General features: G+C 44.3%; 1 protein-coding gene across 2 annotated transcripts in view; it reads right to left on the minus strand.

Annotated features, from left to right (window-relative positions):
• Positions 1-17,916, minus strand: part of ABTB3 (ankyrin repeat and BTB domain containing 3) — a 162,553-nt gene that overhangs the window by 54,815 nt on the left and 89,822 nt on the right. For both annotated transcript variants that reach the window (XM_059472098.1, XM_059472097.1), the window contains exons 2-3: positions 14,751-14,900; positions 1,375-1,579 (exon numbers count right to left, since the gene is read on the minus strand). In XM_059472098.1, coding sequence (XP_059328081.1) covers positions 1,375-1,579; positions 14,751-14,900 — 355 coding nt within the window. The remainder of the gene's footprint in view (positions 1-1,374; positions 1,580-14,750; positions 14,901-17,916) is intronic.

Consider the following 17,916-nt stretch of genomic DNA (forward strand, 5'->3'; position numbering starts at 1 on the left):
GGAGTATATTATAATTTTCAAAAAAAATTTCCTGCACATGAGTTAGGCCTTCTAAAAGAGCAAGACTGGATGACAATTAATGAAATAAATATCAATTTAAAAAATAGAGAAAATTCTGTATTCTTGTCATTTCCCTTCTTGTTTTTTTCATACTTTGGAAATAACAGAACAAAAAGTGACAACATGCTCACAGAGCCACCCAAACTTGAAAAGAAACAAAATGCCATCCAAAGGCAAATGGCAAAATTCCCAGTAACATCATTAATGCCAGAATTTCATTTTGTATGTTCTTCTGCAACTAATAAAAAAGTATTTCAATTAAAATATCATATTATATACCATTTACAATACACACACAATGACACCCTCAAATGCTGCTTTTGAGATACAGACTTCATCCTGCAACAATAGCCAAGCCCCATATGTGCAGATCAGAGTTTGGCTCACATGTATACTGCCATACATACTCTGGATGTAAATGTGGAGCCCAGCCTGACAAACCAGCTTTGCATTTGCATCACCACAATACCCATCCTAAAAATTCATATCCAGCATCAAACCAGCCACTCCTCTCATCTCTGTACTGAGGCTGCCTGGTTTAGGGCTGGTGAGAGTGTGGCATGGAAGCAGCAGTGTGCCCTAGCACACAGCTGGAGACATGTTTTAAAAGAGGGTTTGCTGGGCTTTTCTTGGGAGAGGGATTTATTTTCTTGGTCAGCAATCTGCCACCTGGGCTGGCCACCCTGCCAGCTTCAGAGGCGTTTCCTTCTCACCTTACATCAGACCCTGAGTCGGGACAGGGCCAGAGGCACAGCTCCCTGGCCCATCCCTGGAGCAGGGACAAGAGCAGCACAGCTGGCACTTGCCACATCCCTGGCCAGGGCAGCCCCAAGGTCACTCCTGTGCCCCGTTACTCAGTGCGGCAGGAGCCCAGCATCTTTAATGACTTCTCCTTTCTACACACACTGCTCTATTCATTTTCCACTTCCCCTCACAGCTGTTGAGCCCTATTAACACGCAGGGGAAAAAAAAACACATTTAAACCCAAACCTGCTAGGCCAGAAATAGAAGTTCTCATTTTCTTTTCCGAAACACAGAATAGCTGAGCAACAACGAAAGGAAAAGGAAATCTCTCCCAAGCACATCTGGAACCAATTTGCTGTCTGTAGCCACTGGGTGTCACTTTTGATATATATTGGTTCAGCCACGCAGCACTTCGGGGAGAGAAGCGGATTTCAGGGAGGTGATCCCAAAGTGAAGCTGACTGCTCCACAGCCTCTTGCATGCAGGCTGTAATTAGCAATTAGCCAGCCAGGCTGATTTATTAACAAAACATCCTCACCACGACACCAAGCACCATGCAGAGGCTCTTACCTCTCAGTCTGCAGCGTGACTTTCGAGGGCTCCACATTGGGGTTTTCCCACTCCATCTGTGGACAGTGCATGAAGTAGCAAAGGGTGTACAGGGCCTCTGGCTCCCAGTAGAAGGATCCCTGCTTCTGGTGCATGGGTGTCCCATTCCCGTGCTGCTTGGCATTGAGGGGCTGCAGGTGGTGCATTGCTCGAGACACCAGGTCACCTGGAAAAAAGCAAGAGCCAGGTGAATGCCAGGCTGTTCAGCTGCCTCTCCTGAGCTGCAAACTGAAAGGCAGGCTGGGGTGGTCTTCCCTTCCATTTAACCTCACATATGCAAACAGCAGAGGGTAGGACAGGATTCTGGGCATTATTCATCACCAGGCTGAACTTTTCCTGGTGGTTTATGTGGTGTGGTGTGACATACCCAGGCTGCAGACAAGCCCACAAAAGCCTGCAGGAGATGTGCTTTTGCAAAGATGGTGGTGTGGGCAACATCAGGCTGGCCCATCTCAGCACCACGAGAGCTGGCATGCTGAGCCAGGATCACAGTTACCTACTCAGCAGCCTTTGGAGGATGCCAAAACCCCAGAGCCCCAGAAAATGACCATGCAGTGTGCCACCAGAAGCTGCATGCTCCTGGTCAGAGGGGCAGTGAAATCCAGCCTCCTGGAATGAGGAAGGAGGCAGTCAGATAACACACAAAGCACAGCAGGAGGATATGAATGAGCATGTGGGTGAAGAAAAAAAGGGGGGGAATATTGCTAGAAGATAATATAAAGAATGTGCAACCAAAATTAATTTTTTTAAGTCCAGGCTAGGCCTGGAAAACTTCACGTTAGCAAAACCTACGAAGTAGGCTCACCTGGCCCCCCAGGTTTCCAGAGCACAGAGGAGGACAAAGAGGAAGATTCTCATCATCCCCCTACACCAATTTAGTTTGGGGCACTCCCTCACAAAGCAGATATAGGAATCTAGCCACAACATGTGGAATGGGATGAGCAAAGCCAGCAAGTGAGATTACCAGGCAAATACATGGGCAAGCAGCAGTGCAGTCTCTTAGCACAACACTGATTGTAACTAATTAACTAAAGCACCTCTCTCCGAGGCAGTGAATTTTATGTCTAGTGACCATTCTATCAAAGGCAGGGAAACAACTGTGGTTTAAACTGCCTTTTTTTCACATGTTCAAATCACTCTGAGAGTGCTTTTGGGGGAAATAAGGATCTCGAATCAAATCAGTTGGTTTGTTTAAAATTAAAATCTGACCAAGAGCCCTTTGGGTCATTCTTAAGCTATACAAAAGCAAGTGATGAGAAAAAGAGGACATAATTTTCCACTGTTAAGAAGTCACACACTTTCTCTTACTTGTTTTTCCCAAGTGACCACTAAGCACAAATTTGGAAGAAAAAGTTTAAGATGTACACCAAGGTAGGAGCAAAAACCAATTGTGGGGGGATAAATAATGAACTCCTGGGCAAACTTAAAGCAGAACCGTGTGCATGGCTGAACTACAGGTTTTTGCAAAGTCCCATCCCTTTGAACACCTCTCTCCAGCCTGACTCACACAGAAAATGCTGCTGCTGCAGTGATAATGTGAACCGGGGAGAACAGAAATGTCTCACTTAAAAATCTCAGCCCAATCCTCCAAAAACATAGCCTTAAAACCAGGAGAAGAAAACTACTGACATGAGGAAACTACACAGTCCATGATTTCAGGGTTTTGACACATATTTTTTGCTTCACTCTGCAATATTTTTCTGATTCAAAGCTTTCATTTAAAAATAGCTTCTGTCTTTTCCCTCTGCCAGGAAATTGCCATGATAGGACCAATCTTGCAGCCTTGCATGCTCATAATTTCCAAGAGAAAATATGCATGTGGAAAGAATGCAGGATCAGGTCTGCAGAAGAAACAGATGTGCCTCTGAGATGACGCCCCAGACCTGCACAAGGCTCTCTGCAGACAACCAGAAGCAGCAGGAAACTATGGGATCTCCTTCCCTCAGCTCACTCTAGTCACAGCAAATGTGCACTGCCAAGTCTAGCACAGGCCAATTCAACTGCTAGCAGCCTTGTTGATATTAAATTTCCCCCTTTTTCTCCAGAAGGCAAAAAAATTGCATAGAAATGCTGGCTGCAACATGCAGCTTTAACAATAATAGCAAAGGCAGAGAAAAAGGGAGACGCACACTAAATTCAGCCTTTCAAACCCAAGCCATTACAGCACTGAAGAATGTGGGTAAAGTTTAGCACATAGCCAGTTCCATTTCAGTGGATTGAGACAGCAGGCTCTAGAGAATGCCTCTGACTTCTGTCATGAATGATGAATAAAAATTAGGATGAAATTTCGGCCCAGATTCTGGCAGCAGCATTACTTCATCCCACTCCTCCCTGAGCGCTGGAGTGATGTGACCTCAGTGACATGCCCAGGACCAGAGGAAGCTGCACAGTGAATAAGAAGGGAAAGCAGCAAGAATGATGTGAGCAGGACAGGCAGCCTTGCTGATGCAAGGCTGGAGGAACTCATGTCTTGCTGAAAGGTGAAGCTCCAATCCATATCAATATGACATATCATAAAAGGAGTTCATCCTTTTATTCTGTATTTCCTCTAGCACCTCCTAAAAAATCCAAACCAATTCATACCATTAAAGCTGAATTAATGCTTTTTATATTTAAGTCTCACTTAATTACATTATACCAAGAACGGATGGCTTAGATCTTTCTTTTGCTGTTGCTATGCGTTCTCTGGTCACATTTGAAATAATTTCCACATTAACAATTATTGTAAGATTTCTTTACCAATAAGTTGACTGACTTCTTTAGGTCAACTCAAAGCCTAAATAATCAATACCTGTAAAACACTGAGCTTCACAGAGAACAGTAAGCAAGCATACAAAGCCCCATTATCCTGGTACCCGCTGGGCAGAGCTGTAGAGGAAGGACAGGAATCACTGCTCTGTTCCATTCCACAGCAGAGCCTCGAACAATCCGATACATGCCCTAGTGCCCTTTGCCTCCTTCAGCCGCATCCAGTTACAGCAACAATTCTCCAGGGCAGAGACCGTGCCTTAGCACATCTATTCTCCAGGATCAGGGCCAGGAAGGCACAGGGAAGCTGACAGGCACACGCACACACTGCACACCAGCACTTAGGCAAACTCTGTAAAATGTAGCACAGTGCAACATCTGGTTCTAGGTGTGCGTGTGTGTGTTGTCTTGAACCCCTACCAGGTTTTGCTCCTTCTCTTGTTCCTTGTTAATATGCTTTTGCTTCTCCATTTCCTTCCTAAGAATGTACCAAGAGTTGAAACTCTCTTTGATTCCAAGGCACCCCAAAGCCCACAGATGTGAAATCAGCTTCATGATGGGACTCACTGGTCTGCTCTCCAGCAATCAGCCAACTCCAGCCTCATCTGGGAAACCCAAACTACACATGATCTCCTTGCCAGCTGTAAAAGCTGTGCTACATCTGAACAATGAGGGCAACCTCGAATTTATGGCCAAGCACAGAAAGACAAGTTCTCTTCACAAGTCTCTGCTATCCCTTCATCAGTGTCAGCCACCTCTGCTGTTCAGGGCTGTGCTCAGCACAGAAAGGCTCTGCAAGGGCAGGTTACCTGCTCACAACACTGCTGGCTTTTCTGCTATTTTTTTGGCCCTGAAAATATGCCTCAGCTGTATCAGCTGAACACATCTGAAAGGCCAATAAATTCCTCAGTGCACCATTTCCAGAAAGAATACATCTAAAATAAAATTCCCAGCAGTCGCATTGACTCAGTGACTCCATGAATGAGGCTCCTGATGGCTGTGGCATCAGGACCAAAGGGACTTGGCAGGGATCCCTGCCTTGCTCTCCACTGAGCAAATTCTCACCCTCTACCACCACCTGAAGAACAGAGTGGGGAGATGATCTGCCTGACAAGAGAGCTTGCCAAGTTTATTTTGTTTTAAAATTAAACTCAATGAAAACTTCTGTAATTTATGCATCATAAGCCAAGTGAGCCAACGCACAAACTGCTTTGCAGGCACAGCCAGGGAGATGAAAACATCACATTGTGCAGTGTAAACATAAGAAAAAAGAAAAAGAACAGCGAAGCAGGGGGACATTTCAGGACATTTTTGTTGCCAAAGCTCAGAAGCCACAACTACAGGACAGGCTCCCAAAGGGCAGCAAAGGCAGCAGCAAGCCCCAGGCTGACATTGCCTCACAGCCCTGATTCCAGATGGGGAAGGGCTCCAGGAGTGTGGATCCACACTGGATCTCATCAGCCCAGAGGAGAAAGGCTGTGCCTCGCACACCAGCTACCAAAAACCCAGGAAAACACCTCTGTACCACAGTGTGTGCAGAACTGCCACTGCAGCTGCCAGCATTTCCCCCTGCCTGTAACCGAAGCGGGGCTCGCCCACTGCTGCTGCTCTCAGTTCAGCACGGTCGGTGAATGCAAGGTCCACATACATTTGATTTAAAGATTGAAAATATTATGTAATGTGCATGTTGTGACATGGGCCTGGTTTAAGGCAACACTGAATATTTAGGGAACAGCTTCACTGAGTTCAAACCACAGATATGATGTGACAGGCAAAGTAAAGCTAAAGCTGCTCCCATCTGCATGGGGGTGCAATACAACATAAAACAACAACATACAGCATGCAAGTGGACAGCTTCAGTCTAAGTCCTCTCTGCAGTGATGCAGTGACCAGTGAAGTTTTTTTTTTTTTAAACTTTGTTTGGCTTCAGTAAAAGCTATTATCACTGCTTTTACTATGTTAAGGCCTGGTGTTCAAAGAATAACACATCTGTTTCCAATTTTGTACTGGAGAGGCGGGGCAGAGGAAGGCAAAAAAGAAGGAAGACAAAGAAAATGACAGATGCCCAATGCCCATGTCTGAGAAGCTTCCTGTGGGATTTTCCAATCTATCATGATGAACCTGATGATGCTATGCTATCCCACCTGCTTAGGAGCAGCCTAACTTTTTTCAGACTCAACAACTGCCATTCAGCTGACAGAATGCCTGCAGAGCCACAGCCCTGACATGAATGACACGGACAGATCCTTACGCAGCCCCTCCTTATGACACCTACCTCATGTTTTTCTTGTTCCGAAAGCATGTCCTAAAACTACCAGAACAACTTAGCAATGATGTCTTTGTACACTGAAATGAGCCACACAGTTCTTTGACCTGTGTCTTTCCTTCAAAACCCAGGGAAGAGAGAGAAGCATCTGTTCCCACTGCAGCTGTCTTCCCACCTGGTGCTCTGCTGTGGCACTGGGAGAAGCAGCAGGAGACCATGTTTTTAGCAAGACAGCATTGTGCAGGCAGTACCCATCAGTTTGATAACGCTGGTCTGGTCATCCTTCCAGCTGTCCTTGACTCCTGCGTGTGTAGTCTGCATTTGGGAATCATGCCTTGCAGTGGGGCATGTTCACCGCAGCAGCGTTACTGCCTCGCTGTGCTTCCTGGGTGAATATTTCCTCCTGCAAAGAGCAGGCCATAGCCACAGGCAAGAGTTGTGTCTGCCTTTCAGGGCCCTTAACAACCTCCTGTGTCCTGTCCAGACCATGAAAAGAAGGAGTATGCCTCAGGAAGCTGCATTCTAGATGCCAACTTCATGTCATGGTCAGTAGATTCCCCCCTTACAAACATGTGAGCCAGGTGCAAAACTAATTTTCTTGACCTAGATTCATTTCACACTTCAATACAAAAGTCTTGGATCTATGGTTTTGCTCACAACCAGCTCTGGGCAGACTGTATTGGAAACATGAATTTATAATTCTGACAATAAACCATGGTCTATTTAATCAGACTGCTAGCTGGTAGCCACAGCCATTCTGCATCCTTCCCAGAGTGTAGCTAAGTCTCTGCCCTCTGGTTTCTGCACCGAAGGGGTACACTGGGGCACACACCTGTCAGCACACCACTGCAGGTGAATATGAGCAGCTGAGCTGTGCCAGGTCACCCTCAGCCACCCAAGCCATCCCTCCACTCTCAATTCCAGCTGCACTGTTCCTCCACGATCCTCTCTCTCCAGTGGTACATCAATCTCCAGGTTTCAAAAGTCAGCTGAGCCAAAACTACTCAAGCAAAACCTGTCCTCAAATGATTTTTTGTGAGGTTTTCTATTGTTAACTGAACACTACTCATCTATACCAGGAAAGGCGTGTGCACAGAGATAGGGTGGCTGCACGCTACAAAGTGTGCAGAATGTATTTCACAGTGTGCATGCTCCTAGCACAAAGTATCTTCAAACATAAAAAGTTGTTCTTGGCACACTGTACATTCCAGATTTTATTCCAGCTGCCTCAGGCTGTGGGTGTGCTTGGGGTGCCATAACCCACAGTCAGTGGGACATCCAATGTGCAACAAATTCATCGTTGAGCTCACCTTGCAGAAACTTCCCCAACTCTGTCATCTCTGCTGTCCCACGCTGTGCCCCTATCTACTACCACAGGCAACCTTTTCTTCTCTTAAAAGCCATTCATCTCTTCCACACAAGACCAAAAGAAGGAACTGTGGCCTCAGACTCAGAATTGAGAAGACAAGACCAGGATGCAAGCAGCCCATTTTCTGGCAGTTACTTCTCTGTGGCCTCCCACAGATCATTTAATCTTTTTATCTTCACTTACCCCACCACCACAAGAACCTTCTGTTTATATTACAGAGTAAGTGTTTGCATGCAATTTAGCATTTGCAAAGCCTTTGAAGACTGATAAATTAGGATTGGATACATCCCATTAAAAAGCCACAATAATAATTAAACCCTCTCAAGTTCACATACCTATTATAACAACATTTACACGTTTGGACTCTCCAATCTGACATGGCAAGCTTGATGTTTGTGTCTGATTCCCTTTAAGCCACATCAACTTCAAATAAAACAAGCTTTGACTCAGATGAGCTATTTATGTGCCAACCTAATGCAGAGCCTGCACTCTGCAGAACACCACTGCTTTATGGACCATCATTCCTGGATTTTCTTTGGCCCATGTCCTTAGACAAAATTTGAGAGCCCCAATGGCTGAGCAGGCCAGCTAGGAGTGCTCACCCTGACCTGACGAACTGCCTGTGCTCTGCACAGCAGGGACGAGGAGGACAGCAGAGAAAGGAAAATGCCATTTGAATCCCAAGTGTGCTGTGATGCAGGGGTTCAGAGGGAACAGGAGTCTGTACCTCAAATGTGGTGTATAATGGGGAGTTCTGCAGGAGTTCACATTGGTGTACATTGGTGTTCACACTGGTGTACTGGGGAAGGCAGGTGGAGGTTGGAGCTCCAGCCTTCCCCAGCCACCACAGCGATGCCTTTTGCCACTAAGCAGCAAACCTGAGAGGGCTTAAACACAAGAGGTGGAAGCCCTGGAGGAACAAAACCACCCTGGGCTTGTCCCCAGGAAAGGCAATAGTGGCTGAGTCTCACCCATGGAGCTCAGGATCCAGAGCTCATCCCAGAGGAGCTCAGGATCCAGACAAGCAACAAGACAATCTGCCCTTGCTACCCAAGACAGAAATCCACTCCCTTGGTCAACAGGGAAGTCAAAGTAGGGTGTAACGTGGTATTTTCAAATTATTCTCTCTCACATTTCATCTCACCTAATAAATAAATGTATTGTTTTATGGCTGATGACAGTGGGTATCAGGGGGAAGAGAAGAAAAGCAAGATGTTGTTTGGGACTATTAAGCAACCCACAACCCCTCCTGTACACAGATGCAGACAGTGAATGCAGGCTGTAGTCCCTCACTCAGAGAGGGCAGCAAGGAGAAGGGGGTAGCAGCTAGGGAAGCATGCAACCAGGCAGCCCTTACAGAGCCAAGAAAATACCTGCCATTTAACCACTGAAGCACTGCATTCATCTGCTTTCTTTTCTCTGCTGAGGGGGGACTTTCTCTGTTGAGGAACATCTCAACAACTTCTAACTTTTACACACAGACTGGATGATGTGTGGATATCAGCAAGGAGGAGTTGCTAATTAGACACCCAGAAAAAGGGTGAGTGAGGACCTAGAGACCTTGGGCAATAACCCAGCGGAGGGCCCTTGAAAACCGGGAAAAGCATCACTGTATCTGGAGAAGTGATACACAGGCTGTCAGTCTATGGCCAAACACAGTACTGAAGGGAGCACTTCCATCTGAATGGCAGGTTTGGGCTAGTACCTCTGCTTAGCTCAGCACTGTGCTCCATGAACCAAATCATTCACAGGGAATAAGCTTGGTCTTACTCTACAAATGCTGCTTAGTCTGAGAAGTACATCTGACAAATAGGGCTTTTGTTCTGGCAGTAAATTAGCAGACATTCCTGTGACAACACCCCTTCAGATGCCACCCTTCCAGCAAGCACCTTTACCCTGGCATTTGCTTCTAAGCCTAGGTTTAACCTCTTCTTTGGAGCACATGAATCCATTTGTATGACTCCTGCAGTGCTCCCTCCTGTTGGCTGCAGAGGATTGAGACTAGATGAAAAGGCAAGGGAGGGGATGCAGACTTTCATCATCTCCTCAGCTGAGGCTGCGAGGAGAAATGAAAAACAGTATCAGTATGTGCAATCACATTCTTACTTACACTTGAGCAGTAACCCTTCCTTTCATCCCTAAAAGGGTGTCAAGATCCCCTGTGAGGCTTATATTTTGGAAATATATACATTCAGCACTGTGGATGCAAAAAGATGATGCTGGGTAATGAAAAAAGGGGATAGAGGGTGGCATTTTTCCAATGACAAAAAGGAAAACCTTGCTGAGACCTGAGTGGTGACAGGAAGGAAATTCCTGAACATCACATGTAGGGACTGCTCGAAGTTAAACACCATTCAAAAGCAAAAAACCTCTGATACTAGCAGTGTTAAATCATATCTTCAGATTATCACAGTTTAAAATGAAAATGATTATTCATTGTGGTTAACACTTAGAGTGATACCAGCACCAGTCACTGAGGTTTGCACAAGTCTGTGTGGCAAACTTCTCACCCAGGAAAGCCATAGGAGACTGGCCATCTTTGCACCCAAAACAAGCCCCTGACAGTTTTTGGCTCTAACCTGAAGACATACACTAAGAGATGTTTTGGATGACACCCTAAGCCACGGTTTATCTCCCCGTGCTGCTTGAGACACACAGCCATCTGCAGCCCTACAAACACACGTCAGCACAGGGTGGTTGTCCCACATCAGACACTAACACCTTGACAGTCTTTACCCCAAGGTAGTGAAGGACAAGTATTTCTTGGGGCCAGGATTGGTGCCCAATGCACTTTCAGGCTCTGCTCTGCATTCTCACCAGCTGCGTGAACACTCAAGAGCAAGAGGGTCCTCCTTCACCCTAAAAACAGCAATGACCTTCAGTTATGAGCCTCATTTCTTCTGCATTTGGTCTCCAAGCCAGCAGCAGTATTTTTAGATTGGATGATGAATAGATGTCTTGGAGCATTATGCAGTCAAATATAACATAAATTTTTGTGGATTGCAAACATGCATATAAAGAAGTTAGGAAAAATATTCAAAGGTCAAAATGCAGTATCATGAGATTTCTCCACAGCAAAAGCTCTCCCTAATGTTCCTGTCTTTTTACTACTCAGTCTACTTATTTTTTTTTACATCTGAAAGGGAAGAAATGAAAGAGATGTACTAGAAATCTAGGAAAATCCCAAAAACTTTCTGAAAAAAACCCAAACAGATCTACTCCTTTTCTCTGCTAGGTCAGGTCTAGAAATACAGGAATCTTCAAGGAAAAAAAAAAGGGGGGGAATAAAAAGAAAAACAAAAGTCCTGTGAAATGTTTTCTCTAAGATTCAACAGTGAAATACTGTCAGGCTACTGTTTAAAATCCTATTATTTTTTGCTGTGCTTCAGTTCTTCCCAATGTTGTCTATATAATAAGCATTTCAAATGAAATTACGTTATTTTAAAACACACCGTAGTAGGCAATTACAATTGCTGAATACTAAATGCCAATATAATATAGACCAGATTTATAGTTGTTCCTTAACTTTCTGCCATGTTCATTATATTTTAATGAATAAGGTTTCACATTAATTTTTTTAAGCCTTTGCCTTGGAATCATGCATTACTGCTGTAATTGTGGTGCAGAATTAGGTGTCTATTTACATTCTCCTCCTAAGTCCTGGAGACAAAACCTCCCTTTTTTTTCCCCCTAAGTCAGCAACATCACCTCTTGTTCCTATTTCCTGGAGAGAGCCCCATGGCCAGTGGCACTGCCACTGCCAGCCAGGCCATGTCCCAGTGATGACCAATGCCTGCTGCCTGCTGAGCCTGGAGATGAGAGCAGAAGCACCAGGTGAGCAGGATTTGGCAGGACCAGGGCAGCTTCCATGAGTCCAGATGCACCTGGTTGACTAGAACGACTCTTCAATGGCAGCATCACCAGATGGTGCTGCCCTCCCCATCTGGTTGTATCTGCCATCCCACCTTTCCCCAGTTTTCTCCTACCTTCTGTCACACCCAGGGAGACCCAGCTTACCTGAATGGTCTTTTCTAATACACTGACAATACATGAAAAAACAAAGGGTGCAGACACACAAGGACCATCGTGGGTAGGGCAAGGTAAAGGTAGCATATGATACAAGGCTTTTTAACCCTGTGAATCTCTTCTTCACCTAGGACAGACTGTAAAGAAATTAGAAGATGTGAGCAGAAATACAGGTGCTGGGCAGAACACAGGTCTCATTTGCAAGCTGTTGTCTTCCATGGGACAGATTTGATTCCCTGGTCTCAAAGCCTCCAGCAGCTCAGCAGCTGGTCACGTTGCTCCATGCAAGGATGCTGGGTATAACTGAGAGCAAGGGAAGCCCTTCCTCTGCACACAGACACTTGTTAATTCCAGTTATTCTGTGTACTTACAATTCTTTAATTATTCATGTCAATAAACTATAGGAAATCTCATTCAATTAGAATTGCTTTTTTAAATATTTTTTTCCTGAGATAAAATTAAATTGCTTTATTACAAGATTAGTCTTGCCCTTGTTTTTGTGCTCTTTTGAAGTGAACAGAAATGAAATCCTGGCTCCTGGGATATTGCAAGCTGGTGGGAAAATGCAGACACGTGCCTGGGGACTACTTCCTCTGCTGGTCCACAAGCCGAGTTTCTGTCCTTGTCATCCACTTCTGGTTGCCATCTCCTCCTCCCTCCTCATGATCTTCTTCTCAAGTGCTATTCTCTTAATTCCCTCCTATCCAGAGAGTCTCCCTCATCACCTGTATTCACTCCCTCAAAAGCAGGCACTTTTCCCTATTCAATCCTTCCCTCATATCTCACTTTCTCCATGGCACTCTTGCCATATCCACAATGTCCATCCCCCTCACACCACCAGGGCAATAATAAATCCTCCTTTGCCTTCTGCCTTCATGCTTTTATGATCCCCAGGTACTCTTGCCATCTCCTCTCCACTGCTCTGCACTTTTGCCCCATGCTGTGGTTCTCCACCCACCTCCATGGCAGAGGTTTTGCTGTGACCTCTGGCTCACTGCTGATGCCAGAGACAGACACACAAGCACTGAACAAAGAGCAAACCTACTTGTATCCCCCCACTGCTCCATTCTCCTCCCACTTCATGATTTTTCCTCCAAACTCACGAGCATTTTGCCCACCAACATGCTGCAACTCCTTCCACATTTCACAGCTCAGTTTTGAACTCTGCACCGGCACTGCTCCACAGCAGAGATTTCTACCCAACTGAGCATATCAAGCCTTGCAAGCTTTGCCAGCTACTGCTCCTCCCACTGCTGCTTCCCTGACATGCATCTGCTTGCAGCAGCCAGGGAGGATCCCTCGAGCGGGCCACAGGGCTTTTTGGAGGGCTACCAGCCTGCTGGATGTGCCAACCTCTCTGACAGCGGCATCCAACTCCCACTGGAGCGCTCTGTTCTTCCACCTGGCCACCCTGAAGGGTGTTTTGCCTCTGTTTCCAGTCAACAGATGTACCAACCAAGCATTTGAATCTAAGGTAGGACACTTAGAGGTGATAGAGTTCAAACTGTAATATGGGATGAGGTGCTCTATCTAAGAAGTCTGGCTTTTTGGGTTGAGTACAAAGGTCCAAAAAAATCCAGAATAAAAACCTCACCCATCATGAAATACCCACAAATTACTCATATATTAAACCCAACCATATGAACTGTAAGAAAGAGAGCTGTATTATGCATAATTTAGTTGGCACACAGACAGTACTGTTGTGGGTTTCGTGCACGTGAAATAAATGAGCATAAATTACTTCATTTGAATAACACCAAACACCTGATTCCAGAGACGGAGCAACACTTCACACTAAGGCTCTTGGTTTGTTGATGCTGCACCAGAGCAAATTAAAAGTAGCAAGCTGAAAACAGAAATTCACCCTGTGTCTTGTAGACAAACATCCTTGGTGCACCCACATCATGGCCCATGAAGAGGAGGAACTGAACCATGATGATAGGATGGAGCTACAGAGGAGACTCCCATTGATACAGGAAGTTTCAAAAAATGCACACACAATTCATCAATAAGAACAGCAGTAGGTTGGATAGGCTATATCTTCATGGATTTGAGTATTTTCAATTTCTCCCCAAAATTTCGTAACAGACCTCAGGAAAAGAATAGTTGATAGTATTTCTCACAAACATCAGGAAACAAAACCCACTTTTTTTTGTCTGAATGATTGTTTTCCCACACATAGTTTCCTGTATCTAACTAGAGACCACAAACATGTGATTGGAATGCTTCTCTCTTAAGAAAAAAGAAGTTTAAATAAAGCACTTCTGGTAATTTTACCTCCATGTCACATAAGGATGCATATGACCTTTGCTTCCTACCATTTATTAGTGCCAAAAGACAAGTTTTCAAATTTTGACAAGTATCACAGATTGCCGCATTTCTCAAAATGTTATTTGATTAATAGCAAACAATTATTCTTTCAGGAGTGAATTCCTCTGCTGCAGGTTAGAGTTGTAGGGCTGAAGAAGGAAAGGCAGGTAAAGGGATCTTCTCTAACAAAGAATGAAGTAGATCTGCCTTAAAGATGTGACAACATTTCCTTTACTTTTTGCAGCCTTCAGCTTTCTGCCTGCCCATCATAAAACAGACATTCCACTGAAATGAGACAGGATATCAATACAAGAGACACTTGCAAGGCTGAGAGGTACTCTCAAATACAACACAGGGAGGATGGAATAAAGCATCTTTCACCTTTAAAACTGAGAGCAATGTTTGCAAACAAGCCATAGGCATTGCTACGAGTCTGCACAACACTTCTTTCCTCCGATAGTTTCAGCTTCATGAACTAACAATGGAGAATGAACACATCTAGATCTGCCCAACATCATGCAGCCCCCTCATCTCTCCACAGCAGAACTGGGCAATGCACTTAGCTTTGCTTTACTTCAAGGAAAGAAATCCAAACACTTTCAACAGCCTGGTACTTACTGAGCTCAGCGATGCTCCCCACGCGTGTGGCAAGCAGAGACTGTTCGATGGTCCTCAGCTCTGACTGGCTGAACATCTGCACCTCCCCAGGCTTGTTTGACCTTTGCTGGTCCTTGTGAAGGTTCAAGCTGTCCGGCAGGCAGAGAACACCTACATTGGATAAAAAGAAAGGAGAAGCCCAATATAATTTCAGCTAGTATGGTAACTTGGCTGCCACCACCACATTGTTTTGGGGACATTCCAAGACACAGCCTGCATGTGCAGAGCTGGAAGACAACCAACATCTGTAACACAATGTCACCGATGATTCATGCAGAAGTGGCCCTTGTTAGCCCTTCTGAATATCTTCAAGCTGATTACGATGTCACCTCGGGATAATTCTTACAGAAAAACCTAGGAGGATTGCTCAAGGCGGAGTTCAAGAAAGTTTCAAAGAAGCCTCCAAGAAACTACTCTAAACCTACACAAAATTATTAGAAAATGGTACCTAATGGTATCTCAGAATTCCTAAAGATTTGCTTTCAAATTATACAGGAGACAGACAACACATTTACAGCTTTTTCCTGCAAAGGGATTTCACTGTCAATTGCCAAAGTAAGGGACAGCATCAAGATGCTGTAAGTGTCATTGATGGCTGATTGAATTTCTTTTGTAAATACAGCTTCCAGCAATTGAACTGCTTGGGCTCCAAAAGCCCATTATGCAGAAGCCCTTAGAGCAGTGAATTTTTATGGTGCAGGGCAAAAATAAAGCTACTGACATAAAATGATTTACATACACATTCATTCAGGCACAAAAGTCACTTTCTGCCACGACATGTAAACCCTCAGGAATAGATGGAGGGCATCTATTTATTCACCAAAATCATTGTCATGCTAAAAATCAGAATGTATTTACAAGAGCAAACACTGCATTACCAGCCTTGGGCAACAGCTGCATAGGTCCAGCTTGGAGAGCAGGCTCTCCTCCCTTCCCAGGCTCTGTGTACAGTCAGCTCTGGCTATGCTTTTCACAGCATCACCTTCCTAATCCCTCTGGGACATATACAGGTGGAGAGCCACTGGAGGCAGTGGAATTGTACCTCTTTATGATGATTAAATATCATCTCATCTCCAAATATTACCTTTGAAAACAAGCTAGAGTAGGAAATGTATTTTTTCCATTAGCTTTTACTACTCCTTTCTTTAAATACAGTGTAGGTTCTGCCCTTATGGGCCAAGCAGACTTTGCAAAACCCATTAAGGAAGAGGTACATATTTAATGTTTTTCTTCAAGGGAAGAATTTGCTTTGTTTCCGAGCTCAGTAAATATATGACACCCAACTGTAATGACCAATAATTCTGTCAGTAGATTGATAGAACTGTCAACTGCAGTGGTTGGACCACTGCAGGTTCAGGAAATGCACCTGAAAGGAAATGCTTCTCAGAGATCTTGTTAGCTTCACCAAACCACTTTGGATTCCCCTCCTCACATCTATCTCCTCCCTGCAACCAATTGAGTCAGCAAGTTATATTTGCAGCATGGACCTAAAAACATCCATCCTGGGAGGAGAGAGGTGACACAGGTTCAAGGAGCCCATTCCAAAGAAAAAAGCAGGGGTATACCCTGGGAAAACCAAGACCAAAGGTCTTGTCCACCACCGCCTTGAGACAGCAGCCTAAACTAGGATCACCCTCTGCACACAGTGGAGATGGATGAGCAGGAACACGTAATTCCCAGCCCCTGGCCCTGGTCCAGGCTTGTAACAACGCCATGAATGTGTAGAAGGTCATGAGAGATTAACACAGCTCGTAAGAAAGTGCCCTGGAGAGAAAAGAGCAGGGCACCTGACACAGCACTGGGGAGGGAACAATTCAAAGCCAAGAGGTAAGGAAATAAAAGCAACAGCAGCTTATCAAACAAGCTCTTCCTATTTTCCTGCCATCACTCAGTGGCTGACTCTCATAAACACTTGGTGCACTGATCAACATTTATATTCCATGGATGTACAGAGCTTGGGAAGTACAACACCTGCATTTAAAATGCAGGCTCGCCTGCATATTTTAGTAAGTATTCTCTCTCATTTTTTTTAGATTCTTCTTTATCATTTTAATGGATAGAAATTAAGAACAAATTGGAAGAGTCTTCCCTGCAGAAAACAGATGTAAAAATGATCTAATAGTCTAAGAGATTTCTAAAAACAAGAAATAGAGCACAATCAGCTTTACGGCATCTTTAAAAAATGAATTGGATAATTTTTCTAGAAAAACACACCTTAAGTGCAGAGAAAAAAATACTGTTTTAAGATAACTATACAAATAAAATTCAAATGGTTTAAAACTATAATTATATACAGAAGATATTTCTCCAAGTGATTGATGCAGTGGGATATAAAAATTTAATTCTCTACTTTGCCTATGACTCTGTTCCCACAACTAGGCCTTTTCCTTACAAACAGCCCTAATGATTAATTACTCTTGTCTTTAGTGAGGGAAGCATATTCTTAGGCCTTTGGAGAGAAAAGCACCAATGAAATGCAAAATTAACAAATATAGGATGCGTCATGCCAAAGGGTTACACTTGGGCTGGAGATTAGCAGAGACACACAATAGGCAAACATCTGATTCTTATATCAAAACTATAATTGACCAGAGCGAGTGACCAGTGGGGTGATGGAAGATTTGTTTGTAACTCATAATTTTGCCAGATCAAATCTGGTTTTCACAAGCATGGAGAAAATGAATTGTATGGCTTGGGCATGCAACTCAGCCAATCTTCTAGCTTCAACTGTTTCCCCAAAAAATATTAAAGCAAATAAAATGCTCTTTAGAATAAAAACTCCCTCTCTTTTTATCAGTGTCTGATGTAAAGCTCAAATTTTCTGATGTAAGGCAACAGCAAGGAAGAAGACAGCACTGAAGGGGAGGAGAAAAATACAAACACTTTGTGATTATAAAAATCTTTTTTTATAGGTAGAAAATGCTAAAAAGCCACCATCATCTTTCACTGGTTTGGCTACAGTTCAACTTCCTTATTTTCATTCTCTGCCAATTGGTACTATTCGCTTGCTTTTTCAGCCTTACTGTGTATTGAAGGTGAGGACCTCAAGTTTCCAAAGGCCTGGAAACCAGGAGTTTTTCTCCGTTCCTTTTCTGGCTGTCACTGCCAATACTATCTGTCATTCCAC

The sequence above is a fragment of the Ammospiza nelsoni genome, chromosome 5, assembly GCF_027579445.1.
Source record: "Ammospiza nelsoni isolate bAmmNel1 chromosome 5, bAmmNel1.pri, whole genome shotgun sequence".
Taxonomy (NCBI): Eukaryota; Metazoa; Chordata; class Aves; order Passeriformes; family Passerellidae; genus Ammospiza; species Ammospiza nelsoni.